Below are 20,042 nucleotides of genomic sequence, written 5' to 3'. Positions count from 1 at the left end.
CATCACTGCTGTCCAGGTAGGCATGTCCCTGTAGCCTCATCCTCTGCTCCATCCTCTGCTCCTATCATCAGAGGGTGGCACAGACTAGATCAGAACTAGACTCATTCATCTCCCTGATGTCTTTCTGTGGAAGTGGGGGCTGTGGGCCAATGGCGGTGGCAGGGGAGGGCAGGGCGGGGTTTGGAAGTCAGCCTGTCTTTCCAGTTCTGTGAATTCCCTGCTGCTTAGATTTCACACGTAATTTACATTTTTAATTTTATTTTATTTTATTTTATTTTATTTTATTATTTTATTTGAAACAGTCTCGCTCCAGGCTGGAGTGCAGTGGTGTGATCACGGCTCACTGCAAACTCTGCCCCTAGGGTTCAAGTGATTCTTGTGCCTCAGCCTCCTGAGTAGCTGGGATTACAGGCACAGGACACCATGCCTGGCTGAATTTTGTATTTTTAGTAGAGACAGGGTTTCACCATGTTGGCCAGGCTGGTCTCAAACTCCTGACCTTAGGTGATCAGCCCACCTCGGCCTCCCAAAGTGCTGGGATTACAGGCATGAGCCACCACACCTGGCCAGATTTCACACCTAATTTAATAATAACACCAGTGAAAAAAAGCAAGCACAATAACACCAGTGAAAATGAGAGTTTTCAAGACCCCTGGTCCCAGGACCATAGGGGTCCCTTTTCTTGTTCCTTGTCAAGAGTCCAGGTAACAAGATGATAACATGGCCCTGCTGCCCTGAGCAGGGAAACAGCAGGAAGCCTTGCTTCCCTTCAGGTATTTAGTGCCAGCTGGAGGGACAAAGAGACCTGTAAACAATTGTGGCTTTATGAGGAAACAAGGGAAAGCCATCGGGGCTTCCAGACACAGGGATGACAAGCTGTTTTCCTCCCTTCTGGAATAAATTCGCAAGAAGCTGAAACAGAACTTGAAATGAACTTATTTTATGAAGGCCCTGGAGGGTACTGCCATAGATTATGTGAAGTTTTTTTTTCGTTTTGGTCAATAAAGTTACCACAGGCTTTCATATCACAGAATAACCTTTCCTATAGTTTCTAGTGGTTCTTTGTGCTCTGTTCTGGACCTCCTCCCCTGAGGAAAATCAGAGGCGATGGGCAGACCGTGTCGAATCTGAACATGATGTGGCTTGCTGCAGCAAGCTTACTGCCATGGTAAACACTTAATGAGGAAACATGCCTGGAAACTGTCCCGCTGGTCAGAGTGCCTCCAGACCCAGAATGTCCTGGCCCCGATCATTCAGGCACATGTTACTGTCCTGAGCACAGACGTAGGATCTGAGCCCTCGCTGGCTGCAGAGCCACCACTGCCCATCTCTCTGGCATGTGCCATCCTCGCTGACACCACCCAGCCCGAAGGCCCACAGTGGAGTGCGTGAAGCCCCTGATGTGTCCCTCCTGGTTTATCCGTGCCTGGCAGAGTCCCAGCACCCAGCACGGGAGCGGGTGTAGGGGAGGCTCAGAAATAAACACGGATCAATATTAACTGGTAACGTTCACGGGGAGGGAGTGTTCCAAAGAACCTTGTTGAACCCCTCTAAGTTGGCCCCCTTTTGATTCTAGTTGATCACCCTGGAAGGAATGGCAGCATTCAATTCCTCCATCCTTTTTTCCAGTTCTCAAGGGCTGGTTCCCTGGACCAGCAGCATCGGGGTCATCTGGGAACGTTTTAGGATCGTGAACTCTCGTCAGCTCCCCAGACCTACTGACTCAGAAGCTCTGGGGACAGGGCTGGCGGTCTGGGTGTGAATGCACTCTGAGGTTTCTGTAGAGACTCCTGAGCTAGCACATGCTGAAGTCAGCCTGTCCTGATGGACCAGGTTCTTGGTTAGTTACCCCAGCACCTAGGGAATGCCATGGTTCAGGGTTGTTGGGGTGTGGACACAGCACATGACACCCTCACCAGCCACTCTCACCTTTCAACTCCCGCCCTCCCAGGTCACCTGCATCCGCCAAACTCCGCCTGAGGTTCCCTTCATTATCAGCGGAGCACATAGACACACGTCTGGATTTGTTTATTCATTGTCTTTTCAAATATAGTGTACTCAACATGGAAAACAGAAGGAGGAGGAAGAGAATGGAGAAAGAAAGCATGAAAACTGAACCTCTCCTCCATGCCCCATTCTCAAAGCCACCCCTCCAGGGGGACCCCATCTTTCTGTGCCTTTATCAATGTGTGTGTGGGCAGTTTTGATTTACACATAGAAGAACATCAAAGTGCATTGCAGCTTGCTTTTTCACATAATGTAAATACTTCTGATATCTGCATATAAACACCAGCATTGACATTTTTAATGACTTTGTAGCATTTTGATGTATGAATTGCAATAATTTCATTACAGTAATGTTTTCCCTAAAAATGGACATATCAATTGTTTTTCAACTTCTCCTTTTGCAAATACAGGATATCCACAAGTGAAATTCCACCAAATCAAAGGTTATTCACATGTAAATTTAGCTATATACTGTAACTTCTCCTGTACCAGTTTTCATTCCTATTAACAAAATGTGAATGCCTGTCTTTCCCACCTGGGCTCAGTGTTCCATTTTCAACAATGTGATAGATAAAATAAAAGATATTGTCAGTTTCAGTTTGTGTTTCATTGGTTACGATAATGCTGAACATCTTTATGTGTGTTTTTTTTCCTGTTTTTATTATTTCCTGTATAAATTTCTAGTTCTACATTTACCATTTTGTATTGGGCTTTCACATTTTATTAATTTGTAGACCTTATTTTTCTGACATAGTTTTTAGTCTGCTGTTCGTGAGCTTTACTGCAAAATGTCCTCCTGCCAGACTTGGCTGTCAGTGGTGCCTTTTGCTGTAGAAAGGAGTCCTGGAGTACCTTCAGTGGTTGCTGGGGGAAGCTTCCAGGGCACTAGAGTCCAGTTCTTTACAGCTGCTGAGCATTGGTTGTGCGGCATCTCATGGTGACTCAGCAGAAGACGGAGCCTGTGCTGGTGTCTCCCAGGCATCATCGAATCCTGCAGCTCCCACGCGGCAGCCCCAGGAGCAGCCTGGCAGTGTGACTCAGCAGCTTTCCTCCCCTGTTCTGAGGGGGCGCAGCTGGGGACAGCACGGGCTTCTGCCCACTCCTCACCCTGCCAGCGGGAAGCCTCCAAGACTTGGGAAGGAAAGGCAGTGAAGACCTCACTTCTCTCCTGCTGGGCCGTGGGCCCGGGTGCTGGCTTCACGGCGGTGACTCATGAACACACGAAGAATTGAGTATGCAGAGGAGGAGAAACTGTGCAGTGAAGAACCCCATTGTCCTGTCACAAAATCCACTGCTCACATTTTATTTCTACACCTATCTCCTCATGTTTCACAGAGCCTCTGACCAAGGCAGCTTCCTCTTACCATTCGCAGATTTTATAACTTTCTGCTTTTCCAAACGGGCTCTTCGTTCCTGGTCATCTTGCATAATTTCCTGCCCATGATTCTAAAGAAGAGAAGCTATCGCTATGATAAAAGCTCACTGCAGATTCAGGGACATTGCGCCTTATCCCAGCGGACACCAAGGGTCTCTGTGCTGGTTGGGTCTTGCCCCCAGTTCTCATCTTTCTTATTAAATAAGTTTCTAAACTAGAGACTCTTCTTGATGAGGAGGCTGACTAAAGGAGTACCTTTTTATAAGCTTTTTTTTTATTACATTCACATCACAAAACACGTAGTTTTGTAACAGTGCAGTTATTCACACATGCCTCTTGTTTTTCAGAGCACCCTTTTCTCCCCCTCTGTGTTGAGGGTGGATCTCATGGCCACACAGGTAACCTATGTTAACCACCTCCACCGCCCTTCCAGTTTCCTCCACACTCAGCCATTTGCATATGCACACACATCTAGCACCAGGTCACCATGCCATCTACCACTGTGGGGACCCTCTCACCGGTTTATTCACATGAGAGTAAACACACTTTCTGTATCTCAATGTTTTCACTGAGGATACTTTACAGTATTCTGGAAATTTTGTAGTTATTGTCTTTAGCATTCATGAAATACCTGCATAGCAATGACTGTCGTTGACCCAGATGTCCTTCTAACACTGCATGTTCACTGTTGTCTGGGCTTTGGGGGCTCTATGAACAATGTTCCAATCAAATGCAGTTTTTGGTGAAAGTTTATATCCATATTTGCCAGTATAGAAGACTGGGCTGCAAATAGGATACTTCAATTTTCATGAGAAAGCTTAACTTCTTTTCATCATACATAAGTTGGAAGTGATTTTCCTCTAATATTGAAGCTGCGTCGTTGTTTAGGGTAAATACCCAAGGTTCATTGTTTCGTGCCAAGGGAATCAAGGAAATGGACACACAAGAAGTGTGTTTAAGAGTGGAGGTATAATAGGCAAAAGAAAGAGAAAAGAGAATGGCTCTCTCTCCTGCAGAGAGAGGGGCACCTGAGTGGGTCTTCTGGTCCGTGGCAGAGTACATGGGGTTTTATTGACTGGCTTGAGGAGGCGGTGTCTGATTTACATAGGGCCCAAAGATTGGTTGGACCAGGTGTGCCATTTACATAGCACGCAAAGAAGCTGGCCACCTCTCCCTAATGTTTTACTATGCAGATGGGGTATCGACCTGGCCAGTGCCATGTTGTCTGCTCCTTACTGTGCACGTGGTTGACAAGGAAAGGAGATGATGGAGTGCCATGTTGAACCTGCCTGGCCACCAGGTAGCCTTTTCCTATTGGCACAGCTGCTGGCATTCACCCGTGCAAGCTTCCAGCTTATCTATGCCTGCAGCTCAATTTTACAGGCTGCTCTTTATTAGAAAAGAAGTGATTTGGGGGCTGCTTTTCATTAAAGGGAAAACCTTACCAAGGACTCTCTTACCCTCACTATCTGCCTAAATAATTTCTTTTTAATTGCTGTATCATTATTATAAGATAAAATCTATATTGATCATGTCAACAGACCTAGGTTCTGCCTGGGGCACAGTAGGAAATCACAAGTTGCAATTGAGGCCTTGCATACCATCCAAGAGGCTCCTGAGAATTTTCCCCTGCACATGGGAAGTCATTGCTTGACCCTTTCCCTGTGGGGGATCCTGCAAGGCAGTTCCCTGCAGCCACGGGCAGGGACCGGGGAGTGGGGGCTGCTGCAGCCTCAGCAGCCCGCCCTCCCGGCAGCTGAGGAGGGGACATTGGCTGGGAAGAGGGGTCTTGGTACAGCTCCTACAGAATCCCACATGGAGCTACATGCAGCATAGATGCCAAGTACATAGTGAACAGAGGAGTGAACGGCGAGCAAGAAACCCAACACTCTGTGGTGTGTCTCATATGGTAATTACAAGCCACATGGTAATTTACGATTCCTTCACTTCAGAGCTACATTTTCCTCAATTCTCTTCTGCGTCCCCTCCCTCCACTCTAACAGCCTCTTCCCTGTGAAAAGCAGTGGCATTGGAGAGACAGAAAGAATAGCCCCATAAAGACAACCCTCTCATTCAGAGACATCAGCCCTCAGAGGTCCCACCTGGCCATCGGATCTTCTTCATGAAGCCTCTTGCTCACCTAGAAAACTCCAGCAAAATGTGGGCTCTCCAGACTTCTGCCACAGAGAAGACCCTTCTAAAATGCTGATATTCCTAGATGTGATACAGATCAGGTCACTAAAGTCCTAAATTTCAAATCAAGGAAAGAAGGGGGCAGGTGATGCCAGAAACAGAACAGGCAAAGAGCAGAGCAGGTGCTCTGCCAGCAGGCACCAGTCAAAGGTCCAGCAGTAAAAGGTGTAGAGGTGTCACCAAGAGCCTCACTCACCACAGCAGGGCAGAGGCAGTGGGCTGCACCCACCTAGTTGGCTGGTGTAGACCACCCTGGCTCCCTTTGAGGCTCCCCAGCCCCAGAACACCCCTCAACTACCTGTAGACTCCTCTGTGTAGTCGAGACTTCTTGGCAGAAATCCAGGGCTATCCTAGAAGCATCTTAGAAACTGCTGTGACCTGGAGGGGTTAAATGCCTTGACCGAGGCCACAGCTAGTTAATGGCCAAGCTGGGACTAACATCCAGTCATCCAGTGTCCGAGAGAGTGTTTCTTCCAAACATTGCATCACTTAGCCTCACTCAGTCCTAAAAAGTGGAGGGGAATGAGTCACCCAAGCAAAGCAGGCACGGCTCACCTCTCACTCACAGAGGAAAAGCAGCCAGCACAAAACTGCACTGTCAACTCATACCAAAGCTGGGCACCCCAGTGACAGTGCAGGGCTGAGAAGGACAGAAAAACCAAGATGGATGCTGCACGTGCAAAATTTTTGAAAGAAGGGACTATAACTGACAAGTTTGCATATATATATTAAGAAGAGCAATATGGTGGAAGGTAAAAATAGAAATTGTTTTATTTATTATTTATTTGGAGACTGTCTCCAGAGGGTCTCACTCTGTCACGCAGGCTGGAGTGCAGCAGCACCATCAGGACTCACTGTACCCTCCACCTCCTGAGCTCAAGCAATCCTCCCATCTCAGCCCCTTCCCGAGCAGCTAGGAATACAAACATGTACCACCATGCCCAGTGAATTTTTTATATTTTTTTAAATAGAGACGGGGTTTCACAACGTTGCCTAGGCTGGTCTCAAACTCCTGGACTCAAGCAATACCCCCACTTTGACCTCCCAAAGGGCTGGGATTACATGAACCACCACACTCAGCCTAGAATTTGTATGTTTTTAAATGTCACTGGATGAATATCTGTGAATGTGATTGCTACTGAAAACAAACAAAAAAGGGAATGGCCATTGTCAAGATAAATGGCACATTAAATGTGGAAGCAGAGGCTCGGGCTCTGATTTGAAAGTCTGTGCATGACTCAGCTTTGGCGTGTGATGGCTTCTGATTCCAGGCTCAGAGAGTGAGCACGCTGCACTGTTTAAGAAATAAACACAGGGGCAGCCTAGGGGTGCCACAGGTCATAGGCCAGGCGTGCAGGATTTGTGCTGAGATGGCAACCTGGACTGGAAGGCAGCCTGCTGGGCCTCCCTGCCAGCGTGGTGGGTGCAGCTGACATCAGCAGCAGATGTCTGACATGGGGGCCCAGGAAACAGAGCTGAGGAGGTGCTGTCCCTATGGCAAGACCCACAAAGGCTGCACACATTATTATAATACAAAGCACTGTGTGCAGCCTAAAATGTGGAGACGGGAGGGGTGCACACAGAAAGCATGAAATGCTCCCAGGGTGAGGTAAGACGCAGGCAGGGAGAATGTGACAGGCTCAGGGGAGGGTTGTCAGATGGCCAACAAGGGAAGCACATCTCAACAGGGCATGAACCAGATGCACGTGCCCACTGGCTCCAGTGCTACTGGGGGCCTCTTATGTGACAGTGATGATGAAGGTTTATCAGCCTGCAGAGACAGCAGTCTCTGTCGCTGCATATCAGGGCCCAGTGAGGACAGTAGGGTCAAGGCATGTTCTCCACACACGAAGGCTTTCACAGCAGCTCCCCAGAATTCTAAAAGGCATCTCAGCATCTCCGGGGCTGGGAGACAGCCTGCTGTCCCTGCCCTTTCAGCTCCCTAGTCTGAGTGATGGGGACACTGCCACCACCCTAGCTGCTCACACTTGGAGAAATAAATTGAGTTGTCGGTGTGATGTTGACCAAGACAGAATGGCATCCTGCGGTATCAATGTGGTTTGCTTGTTGTTGTTGTTGTTGTTGCTGTTAACGTTAACACAATTGAAATTTTGGACATTGTGATAAACTATGAAAAAACAGGGTGAAAACATCAGAAGCAATTACACTGAAGAGTTTAGCCTGTTTCTTTCCGGTCCTGTTTTCTAAACATTATTCTCTATATAGGTAAGATTAAATTTTAAAGTCTGCCTTTTTGTAATCAATACCATGAGTATTTTCCATGTAATTAGCACTGCCTTATAAGCATAATTCTCTGTGATTACCAGATATCTCACCATATGGACACAACATGATTATTTAACTATTCACAAATAAATTTTAAGGCATTTAGATTGCCCCCCAAATTTTCATTCTAGTAAATAACACTACATATTTTTTCAGTTTTGTCCTTAAATCTTTATTCTTGTTTCTTAAGAAATAAGTTTTTCTGGCCAGGTGCAATGGCTCATGCCTGTAATTCCAACACTTTGGAAGGCCAAGGTAGGCAGATGACTTGAGGTCAGGAGTTCGAGAGTAGCCTGGTGAACATGGTGAAACCCTGTCTCTACTGAAAATATAAAAATTAGCTGGGTGTGGTGGGGAGTGCCTGTAATCCCAGGTACTCAGGAGGCTGAGGCAGAGAATCTGGCAGTCAGAGTTTGCAGAGAGCCGAGATCATGCACTGCAGCCTGGGTGACAGAGTGAGAAAAGAGAAAGAAAGGAAGAAAGAAAGAGAAAGAATGAAAGAAAGAAAGAAAGAAAGAAAGAAAGAAAGAAAGAAAGAAAAGAAAGAAAGAAAAGAAAGAAGGAAAGCGGGGGAGGGAGGGAGGGAAGGAAGGAAGAGAAAGAAGAAAGAAAGAAAAAGAAAGAAAGAAAGAAAGGAAAGAAAGAAAGAAGAAAGAAAGAAAGAAAGAAAGAAAGAAAGAAAGAAAGAAAGAAAAGAAAGAAAAAAGAAAGAAGAAAGAAAGGAAGAAAGAAAGAGAGAGTGAGAGAAGAAGGAAGGAAAGAAGAAAGGAAGGAAGGAAGGGGAGAAAAGAAAAAGAAAGAAAAGAAAGAGAAAGAAAAGAAAGGGAGAGAGAGAGAAAAAAGGAAGAAGGAAGGAAGGAAATGAAGGAAGGAATGAAAGAAGGAAGGAGGGAGGGAAGGAAGGAAGGAAGGAAAGAAGGAAGGAAGGAAGGAAGGAAGGAGCTTTTCTTCAAATAATTAAAGCGTTAGATTTCATGGTTATATAGTGGCCCCAGTGTGGGAAGACCTTGTAAACAAATGTGTTTTGTTTTACTATGTAATTGCTTTTCTATGAAATTGACTGGAAGGAGGAGATTTCATATGAGAACAATAGGACTAATATGTCACCCATAATACAGCAAAACTTGTGGAAGCTCACTGGACACAAAAACACAGGAGTCCTAGGGGTGCTTCTGCAGGTAGCATGGGATGGATCCACACATCCTCCAGAGGCACCAAACTAGCAACCCGATAGCATTTCACAGGCACAAAACAGCCACCACCCACATGTCAGGGAGAGGGCACACACGGAGGGTGCATGGGCAGGTGCCTGCCAGCCTGCATTGCACACAGCTGGTCATTCCACAATGTCTATTCATTTCGGTTGCTAAGAATTGCTCTTCATCCCCAATGGGTGTTTAAAAAGAAAGACCTGCCCTTCCTCTCCTAGCTCTTAAAATCTTAAACCTCCTCATTTGTTCCCAGGAACTGTTGCTTAGAGAATATTGACGACAGTAGTTTCTATTCATGAGCACTTACTACAATCCAAGAGTTAGAAGCTGTTACTCACTAGCTATGTGATCTTGGATAAAGTTCACCTTCCTGAACCTCAATTCCTCATTTTTAAAGTAGCATTAATGGTTTCACGTGCAGACATGTTTAAGAGAACTTATATTGAAATACATTTTTGAAAAAGATGATGATGGATGGATGGATGGATGGATGGACGGATGGAGAGTTGGGTAGATACATAAATATAGCCAAATAGTAATGGTACACCAAAGTAGTGAGTATATGAGTGTTGACTGTAGTTTCTTTTAACTTTTCAGTATGTAAACATAAAACACTGCTGAGGAAAACGGTACTGATAATGAACTACTACATGGTATTGTGCAATGGAAGAAACGAGATGATGAGACAAGTATAGTGTTGTCCGTATGGTGTTTGACATAAAGCTGTAAGTCAGTGTGTTATTGTTGTTAATATTTGTCACAACCAGCAAAATAGGTATTATAACTCTATTTTAGGGAGAAAAATCAGGTACCCAGATAAAATAGTAACAGGACGTAAACTAGTTAACATACGTGCTAGACTTGAGCCGGGCCGGCTTATCCCAAAGCTGTGCCCTGCCCACCTCGCCACCAGGCAGCCAAGGATGGAGCATGGAGTATGCAGCAGGGTCTGCAGACTCACAGCTCCTGGTCTCTCACCTGTCCCATGCCACGCCCTGGCGTTTTTAAAGTCAACTTTTTATTTTAGAATACTTTTAGGTTGACAAAAAATTTACTAAGACAGTACACAGAGTTCCCATGTATCCCTTACCTGGTTTCTCCTTTCCCTAACATCTTACAGTGTGACACATTTGTCACAATTAATGAGCCACTACTAACATATTATCAAAAACTACACTCCATGGACTATCTAGGCTCTATGGTTAAACAAAAAACAAAAAGAACCATAGTCCATAATAGAGTCTTTCAATGTCCTTTTTCTGTTCCACAGTCCCATCTGAGAAACCATATGGCATTTAGTAGTTGTGTCTCCTTAAGTTCCTCTTGGCTGTAACAATTTCTTAAATAAGTTTCCTTGTTTTTGATGGCCTTGACAATTTTGCAGAGCACTGGTCAGATAGATGGTGGGAGGCCCCACTGTTGAGATTGGTCTGATGTCTTTACCATGATTAGACTGAGGTTATAGACTTGGGGTCGCATCGGGGCACCTGCTATCGGTGTGACTTGTTGCTGTTGATGTCAAGCTTACACCTTGTGAGAGAGGGATTGCCAGGGCCTCCACTGCAGAGTCACTCTTTCCCCCTTCCCATGCTGTCCTCTGTCATAGGAAGTCACTGCACAGCCCACACTTGAAGGGTAGGGTGGAAAATACTTTATCACCTTAAGGGCAGAGCACTTAGATAACTGTTTTGGAATTTGTCTGTGTGAGAGATTTGTCTATTCTCCTCCATTAATTGATTCATCCATTTATTTATGTCAGTATGGACCCTTGGATATTTATGTTATACTTTGGTTTCTAATCCAAAACTACATAATTTATTTGCTGCTTTGACCCTTGGGAGCGCTTTCAGATTGGTTTCTGTGACCACTTGACATCCTTTTGTTTTTTGAAGCACTTTCTTACATTTTTGCACTGCAAGATGCTGCTTCAGGTTCATCTTGTATGTTTCCTGTCCACGTCCTAGAATCAGCTATTTTCCTACGGAGCCCTAGTTCCTTCATTAGAGAATAAGGTTCGAAACCGAGATCTGGGCACTGGGTGTGCTTGTGGCTTCTGAGGTGTCATTGATTCTAGGCTCTCTCAGTGACAAAGCTAGGAAATAAATGTGTGTATCCTCATGCCATTACTGTTAGGTTAGTTGCATTTTAATGGCAAAAACTGCAATTACTTTTGCACCAACCTAATTAGTTCTATATATAGAGTATTTCTACTTGTTTAAATATGTAGAAATATTTCTATATGTATAATTATTTATGTACATATATATCCATCTGTATCTGTATTAAGCTAAATGTGAGTTCATACTGATGCCTCCAACTCTAACTCATTGTCACACATCACTGCAGGCTTCTTCCCTTACTTCTCTGTACCCTCCTACTCCAACAATGAGAAACCTGGCTCCAACCATCCACTATCCACTTCCTTAATTGTTCATTTCCAGTATAAGTGTATAGTGTCAGAATTGTCAGCCTGTATCTTCATGAGAAGTAACTTTATCAGCTAGAGTGCCGTGCTTATGTGCAGTTCTTTCTGCCTTTAGTCCTACAGTCTCCATTCGTTTCCAGAGTTACTTTGGTCAACACCCTCCTCACCCCCTTCAGTGAGGTTGTTTCATAAATTTGTAATACAGTTAGATTAATCCATCATAATCTGCATTCCCTCCTGGCATCCCCTGACTTCCTAATCAATTTTTTTAATTTGAATACAATAAGGTTTTGTCTTTGTGTTGTAAAGTTCTGTGTGTTTTGACAAATGCGCAGTGCCATGTATTTACCATGACAGTGTCATACAGAGTAGTTTCAGAGATGCTTTAAGAAAAAATACAGCTTTGTGGAAAGAGCCTTTAAATATGTGATTTCCAACCACTTATGTGATATTGACTTCTCCCTCTTGCCCCACGACTCGGCCCCAGATTTCTCAATAGAAAAACAGACACATCATCAAAAAGAGAAAACTGAGCCTTAGCAATAATTAGCTTGCAGCTTCATGTATTTTGAAATGCAAGAAGTAGACTTTCTATGCCAAAGAAGAAAAAGAGAATCATCTAGACTAGCTACACGCAAACACCCACACTTTATTCCCAGGGAACTTGGGAGAAAAATCAATGGATTCCAGGATACGACAGCTTCCAAACACACTTTGATTTAGGTGCATGATTATGAGCAAATTGGTCTGCTCTACTGAATCTCCACGTGCTCATCCATGAAGCAAGGCTATTGTGAATCTTCAGCCCTCTATTGCTCACATATATAATGAGGCAGAGGTTAATTAAAATGACAGTTAAAACATTTTGTTCACTGTGGCAAATTTTACCTCCCAAAGATGGCCACAGAATTTCCTAGCACACATGCTCTTCTGCAATGTGGCCTTGCCACTGCTCCATTAAGGCACAGAATTTCATTCACCTCTTGACTTACTGCTTTGCATAGCACTGGGATGCACTTAGTGCCTTGTCTCAGTGGAGTGCAGGAAGAGGGCTCTGTGTGACCTCAGAAGCCAGGAATCATCGAGGCCTTGCTGCTTCTGCCTCACTCACTGGGACACTTGCTCTTGGAGTCCTGAGCTGCAGTGTAAGAAGTCTTCCTCCCTGAGACCTCCATGCTGTGGGGAAGCCCAAGTCACATGGAAAGGCCACTTGTAGGTGTTCTGGTCAACAGGCTTAGTCTCTGAGTTATCTCAGCCCAGGAACCAGATATCTGAGAGAAGTTACATTGGACCTCCAAACAGCCCATTCTCCAGCTGAGTGCTGCCTGAATTCTTGACCCCAGAATTCATAAGCACCCAGTGGTGGTTGTCTTAAGCCACTGGGGTACTTAGCCACAGAGCAATAGATCACCAGAACACTCACTACTGTGTCCTAGGTGCTGTTCTAAAGACTGGTGTATATTAACACCCTAGTACTTTCAAAGACCCCATGACACAGTAACTCATTATCTTCAGCTTACAGATGAGGAAATTGAAGCACAGAGAAGGAAAGAAACTTGTAGAAAGTCACACTACAGTGAAGCAATGGGTTTGAAACTGGTCAGTCTGACCCTAGAAAAAATGCTCTTACGTGAGCAAAAATGCTTGAGAGGCAGTTTGGGAAGGAATTGTTAGAAAAATTAAAGTTACCAAGTGTGCCTCCTGGGATCCATCTGCAGCCAGATGAATGACGTGGCGGTGCGCTGCTCTCTCCTGGTGGTGAAGTGAGCCTCCTGTTAGAATGAGGAAGCCAAACTGTCTTTAAGGATCTTGCCACATTCCAGGCAAAACACCCATCTTAATTACTTTTTTCATAATTATTTCAGTGGGAAGCATCTGCACCCAGTAGGACCTAGATAATCTGAGTAGGAACACAGCACGTTTACCCACAACTCGAGATGAGCAGACCAAATAGCTGGTTTTCCACCCTTTAGATGAGAGCCCACGCTGCCGGATGGGAAGCTGATGGCTGCGTTGGTGCCACAGCTCAGCAAGGGAAACCGGCACAGGGCTTCAGAGAAAAGAGGGAGAGAGGGCAATGGAGAGCGAAAGAGGAAAGTGAGGGGGAAGCCTGCCTCAGTGTGTGCAGTGAGCTCTCAGCCATGAGCCCTCTGGGCGAATCCACTGTCCGGACCAGCTGATGATCCTGCTGTCCCCTCACCTCACCAGCTGCAGGTCTGCACCCAGGCTACACCTGGGCTGAGAGAGGCGGAGGCTGGGCTAGGGGGAGCCTCATACCACCAGTATATGTGACTACTGTCTGATTAATCTTGTATTCACAGGGTGAAAATGCTCAGCAAATCTTCATTTGATATCATCTCAACAGTCCTAGCAACAAAATATTCAAATCTTGGTTCTCTCCTCCCTAACACAGTGGGCTCTAGAGAGAACACCTGGTGCTGGCCAGCTACAACAATGGCTTGCAGGAGTCAAGGCACCCTCCTCACCTGGATAGAAGCCAAGCTTGTGCTTCCCATGGGAATGTGATCACGTAACCTTGTCCCAGACAGAGCGGCCTCCATCCACCTGGAGAGAGGAGAGCTGGAGCATGCACTTCCCCAGGAAGCCCTCGGTTCACATCTGAGCCCCTCTTCAGTCAGACTTGATGTCAGGGTGGAGACCTGCCCTTTCAAGTCCAGCATCTCATTTTGAAGCCCCACATGCAGCTCTGAGGAAGCCATGCATGTTCCTCCAATGCCTAGAGGACTGTGGACAGACCAGGGAATGTGCACACATTACAATAAGCAACACTGCCTATACACATCGGTGATTCCCCAGTGACTGCTCCAGGGGGCTAGGAGACTGCTATGTCTTAGGTGTTTGTCACCTCCAAACCTCATGTTAAAATTTGATCTTCAGTGTGGCAATATTGGGAGATGGGGCCTGGTGGAAAATGTTTGGGTCAAGGGGGCAGATCTCTCATGAGTAGATGAATTCCCTCCCTTGGGTGTGAGGGAGCTCTGTCTCTGTTAGCTCCTTCGATAGCTGCCTGTTAGAAAGAGCCTGGCACACCCCACTTCCTCTCTCACCACATGATCTCTGTGCATGCATACCGCTTTCAAGGCACTCCTTCCACTTTTTGCAGTGAGTTGAAGAAGCCCGAGCTCCTCACCATATGCAGATGCTCAGTCTTTTTTTTTTTTTTTTTTTTTTTGAGATGCAGTCTCACTCTGTCGCTGAGGCTGGAGTACAGTGGCGTGATCTCGGCTCTCTACAATGTCCACCTCCTGAGTTCAAGTGCTTCTCCTGCCTCAGCCTCCTGAGTAGCTGGAACTACAGATGTGCACCAACACTCCCGGTTAATTTTTGTATTTTTAGTAGAGATGGAGTTTCACCATGTTGGCCAGGCTGGTCTCGAACTTCTGACCTCAGGTGATCTACCCACCTCAGCCTCCCAGAGTGCTAAGATTACAGGCATGAGCCACCATACCTGGCTGATGCTCAGTCTTGAATTTTCCAGCCTACATAGTTATGAGCCAAATAAACCTTTTTTCTTGATAAACTATTCAGCCTCAGGTATTCTGTGATAGCAACACAAAATGGGCTAAGACAGAGACCCTCACGTAGTCTTTTGAATCTTTTTCTCTAGAGTTCAATACAAGAGAATTTCCTATCTTTCCTTTGAAATTCATTCCAAACAAGCAGATTCTTATTAGCTTGCACCTGACAGTCGGCACTTCATTAGAAGGTCTAAGTAAAGAAGTCGATGTAGATATACTTTTAATTTTGCATCTTGCTCCCAATCAGGGAACCGAGGGAACTAAACAGTGGAGAACCATATGAACACACAGGCAGGGCAGGGTACACGGCAGCACTTTCTCAGTGGCTTGAAACCTGTTTCCTAGAGCTGACACAAGGCAGTGCATGCGGCAGAATCTGGGGAACCTGTTTTGGGTACATATGCCATCAAGTCACGCTTCAGAGGCAAGTTTCTTCTCAATAGGGAAAGGAAACGCGGTATTATATGAACATCCTCTTTGAGCCAAATACTTTCTTTCGGAAGGGGAATGATGGATATCCCAAAGTGCAGCACAGGGGATGTGGGCTCACAGGCATCCGTGGAAAAGGAGAGGCACTTGTCAATTTCGTATGGAAATATCAGGATAGCCCTGAAACGGCAGCTTTCAAGAAGCCAGATGGAGCAGGTGACACCATGACACATTTCAGAGAATAATCCCAGTTAAGAAGGCCCAGCAAGCTAGAACCTGTTTTCCAAAAGAAAGTGCCCTTTTTAATTTGAGATAAAAAGCTCAGGAAATGGGTGGATTTTTTTTCTAGCAATTAGATACATGCAAGGGAGTATTGTGAAAAGTTGGGGACAGACTGAGCAGCACATCAGTCAGACTGGGCTGCTGTCACAAGTTACTGTGGACTAGGTGGTTTAAACCGCGGCCATCTGTTTCTCACAATTCTAGAGGCTGGACATCTGAGATCAGGGTACTAGCATGCTCAGGTTCTGGGGAGGGCTCTCTTCCAGGCTGTAGATGGCCACCTTCTCCCTGTGTCCTCACTAGTTTGCAGAGAGAGAACTCTTGTGTCTTCTGTTCTTAGAAGGGTACCCATCCCATCCTGAGGGTTTCAGCCTCATGACCTCATCCAAACCCAGTCACCTCCCGATGGCTCCACCTTCTAATACCATATCATTGGAAGTAGGGCTTCAATATATGAAGTTGGGGGGTGGGGTGGTACACATACATGCCGTCCATAGCAGTTTGGCTCCCAGACATGCCTCTAGGCAATGAAGAAGCAATCTCAGCTTCACTGAAGCCCATGTCTTGAAGTGGGCACTTTTCCTTTTAAGACAGGAGGTTTGTGGAGGTTTATGATCTGCTGCCATTGCCCCGCAGGGTGTGTCCTGGTGTCACCAAGGATCTGAGGACACACAGAGCATGTGGCACCTTCCCAGTGTGTCCACTCTAACTACTGAATCTTCATTTCACTTGACTATAGAATAAATTCTGAGGCCTGACTTCCTTTGTCTCACTATATCATCACACATTTCAGGTTAGTTCAGGTCAGGAATTCTTGCAGCAGGCAAATAAAAACCTGAAGGACTGGAACTAGGAGGTGCACACCCCTGGTCTGAAAGCAGGGAGGCTCCCCAGGGAGAGGCCAGAAGGGCCAGCAGGGAACCCAGCACCAGCCTGACAAGGGCTGCCTCCCTACTGCAGAGGCAGTTTTTGGAAGCTGCTAAGCAACCCATCTTCTTAGAAAGAGCTGAGTGTTAGAAACAAGTGCCCAAGCCAAGTGCAGCAACACAGAGGCCAAGCCACAGCAGCCAGATTCCATCTCAGCAGTCAGCGTTGGGATGCTAACAGCTGGTGGAGGCCGGCGTCTGCAGAGGACACTAGTGCTATATTCATGTTACCAGCATGCTGCTTGAATTTCTGTTGGAAAAGGTACTGATAATTACTATTCAGTTATATCTTGGATATATCCTTCACTCATGTCATCCGGGTGCAAGGTGCTATGTTAAATGTTGAAAAACGGTGAGCAAAAAGGTGACCTATGCTCCATTGGGGCTTATGGTCCAGTGGGGAAATGAACATTCACTTAGTAAGTGTCATGAATGCAAAGTTGTGTGAAAGCATGGTGCAGGGAAGCATGACCTGAACCAGGGGCCAAGGAATCCCCCCAGGGACTGGATGCTTGTGTGAGATCAGGAGACATCCTGTTGAGGAAGTGGGCAGGGGGCCCTACAGCTGAAGGTGAGCCACCTGGAAGTAATAGTTCTGCTTTGGGTGGACGCTCAGCTGACCATCGTTTTTATGTTTACCCCCGTCATTCAGTTTATAATTTTCTTTGGTGGTTCCATTGAGATCTAGGATTTTTTTCCCCTGGAAATCTATGAGCTCTAGTTTATGAAACTGTCATCGTCCTTAGTGACCATCTTTGTGTTTTATTGGGCTTGAGTGCTGGATCCATTTATAGTTTAACTTCTCAGCGGGGCTCTTGCACAAGTGTATCTATAAACTCAGGGCCCACGCCTGTAGTTAGCCTGACTTGAGGTCTGGATTGCTCACTTACGGTCCAGGACAGACACAAAGCTTACTCGCTGGTTTATTAACATGGGGTGGAGACTGGGGAATTTCGAGTCCTCTCTTGTGGAAAGAACTCTTTGAGGCCATGGGATTTATGCATGAGTTCTCCCCTGACCAAACACCACGTCCTGTCTCCCCTCAAAGCATTAGAAACTCAGCCACACACCCCCAGTCCTGTTTCCTGAAAGTGAATTACCCATGGGCTACATGGTCTCTGTGCCTTCTCAGTGAAAGGGGTCACCCATGTCATCCCAGTTGGCCATCTTGCTGGAACACAAGACCTATTACACTTCACAGATAAACACCAGTGACAGTACCAAATGTAAAAGACTTTATTTAAAACAGGAAAATATTAAAATAGAAAATGCAAATAAAACGAATTCAAATGCAGGAAGCCATTGCTCCCTGTGGCATACATTTTGTGCAACACAAATACATTTTGTGCAACAAACAGATGGATTGCATGGGCATGGGAGGGCCAGCAAACACAGCTCCCCTGTGTCAGCCAGGCCCTGGGTCACAGTTACCCACTAACCCAAAATAGGGGTAGCATGCAGGCAGCAGGGCACTGGATGTGGTTCAGAAAGCAAGTTCCACTCTGTGAGCGTGCGTCTGTTGCTTACACTTTCTCAGTCTTCATTGTCTCATCTATGACCTGTCATCCTGACCAGTCCCCAAGGCTGTTGTGAAAGCAAACTCATAAAGAGTGAATCAGCTAGAAAGCAGCGTTTGTAGAATGCTGTGTCTGCCTTCCAGGAGGCACCACGTTTATAAACACAAATCTGCAAGTTTGCCAGCTGCGCTAGAAATAAATGGCCCATCCCGTTTGTGCTGAGCCCTCCAACCATAGTGAGCTGTCCATCCTCAGTCCACATGGCGTGTATCTGCCTGTGTGCTCCCACGCGGTCATCACATAGGTAGTGAGCACCATGGAGCCAAATGAGACAAATGGTTTGCAGAAACATTTCCATTCTTTTTTTTTGTCACTTGAATTAAAGAAGATTCGACCTTGTATGTTGTATAAATTCTCCATGGGAGAAAAACGTCCCTCTCTTTACCGTAAGCACTGGGTCTCAGAATTCAGAGCACCAGCCCAGCCTCCCAGCTGGGATAGCATTTCCAGTGTGCTCTTGCCAGCTGTAACGGTTCTGCAGTATGCGTAGAAATGGACTGTTTCATTGTGTGAAAACAAATGTGTGTTTCTTGAAAATGCAATGTGTCTTATACTTCTTACAGCTCACTTCTGGCTCCCAAGGGCTCCCAAGGACCACACAATGACTCCTATTTCTTGTTTCTTTCTTTTCTTTTCTTTTCTTTTTCTTTTTTTTGAGATGGAGCCTCACTCTGTAGCCCAGGCTGGAGTGCAGTGGTGCGATCTCGGCTCACTGCAACCCCCGCCTCCAGAGCTCAAGCAATTCTCCTGAGTCAGCTTCCCAAGTATCTGGGATTACAGGTGCGTGCCACCATGTCTGGCTAGTTTTTTTGTATTTTCAGTAGACATGGGGTTTCACCATGTTGCCCTGGGTAGTCTCAAACTCCTGAGCTCAGGCAATCCATCTGCCTTGGCCTCCTTATATTCATATGTGTATTTGTTTTTATCATGTTTCCTTATCACTTCAGCTTGTTCGTGTTTGCTCACATGTGTTTACTCTTAAGGCCAAAACCCTTGAATTTATCTGTTTTGCTTCCCTGCAAAGAGGCTGACTGTAAGCATAGATCCTTACCAGGGCCATTCCCCAAATATCATCTTAGAACCATAGCCACAGACTGCATTCAGTGCCGATAAAGGCCACAAGAATGTCACAAATATATCTCTTGGTCATAAAGGGGATGAGGCAAGAGATTGTGGGTTAATCACTATAAACTTCCCCACCAAGAGCCTATCCAAATTTCCTAAAGTTGCCGTCAGTCCTGCTACAGAAGGGGTGGCAAAAGCAGAGAAATGACCACACATGAGCCAACTTTGTGATTGAATCAGGAAAGCACACATTGGAGTTGTTTTGACGTATATTTAAAACAAAGGAAATTTACTCAGCTCTGCAGATTAGAAGTCTAATACATAATGAGCTAAGGACGCTTCTTCATAGGCAAAGCCTCCCCTCCTGGGCCACCAGGTGAAAGGGGAGTCCCTGGAGGAGAGTGGCTGTCACTGCAGTACACTAAAGGTGACCATGCGTTTCTTGACCTGCTTCCTGAATCCTTTCCCCTTGAATCTGGGCTGGCCCCACTGAGTCACTTGTAACCAGTAGGACACAACAGAAGTGATGTTCTGAGTCTCCTGTGGCTGATAACCAGGAGAAACTTGCAGCTTCCCCCTGCAACACTCACCCAGAGCCCTGAGCTGCCACACAAGAAGTTCAGCTAGCGGTGACCACCGTGCTGGAGAGGCCAAGGCACCAGGTGTGAGTGGAGCCATCTCAGGCACCCCAGGGCAGTCCAGACACCAGTGACCCCACATGAGGTGA

General features: G+C 45.9%; 1 protein-coding gene across 7 annotated transcripts in view; it reads left to right on the top strand.

Annotated features, from left to right (window-relative positions):
* The window catches only part of SYNDIG1 (synapse differentiation inducing 1), a 197,373-nt gene that overhangs the window by 161,907 nt on the left and 15,424 nt on the right, over positions 1-20,042 (top strand). The window contains exon 4 of one of the 7 annotated variants that reach the window (XM_063633879.1): positions 18,909-19,030. The exons of 4 other annotated variants lie outside the window; for them this stretch is intronic. In XM_063633879.1, coding sequence (XP_063489949.1) covers positions 18,909-19,001 — 93 coding nt within the window. In that variant the 3' untranslated portion in view covers positions 19,002-19,030. Of the gene's footprint in view, positions 1-1,951; positions 2,566-13,818; positions 15,724-18,908; positions 19,031-20,042 lie in introns of those variants that run through there. 2 more of the 7 variants (XM_063633880.1, XM_055265260.2) reach the window with 2 other exon arrangements.

The sequence above is a fragment of the Symphalangus syndactylus genome, chromosome 24 (genome assembly GCF_028878055.3).
Source record: "Symphalangus syndactylus isolate Jambi chromosome 24, NHGRI_mSymSyn1-v2.1_pri, whole genome shotgun sequence".
Lineage (NCBI taxonomy): Eukaryota > Metazoa > Chordata > Mammalia > Primates > Hylobatidae > Symphalangus > Symphalangus syndactylus.
Note: the sequence above shows the minus strand (reverse complement) of the source record. Positions and strands in the feature narration are given on the sequence as shown.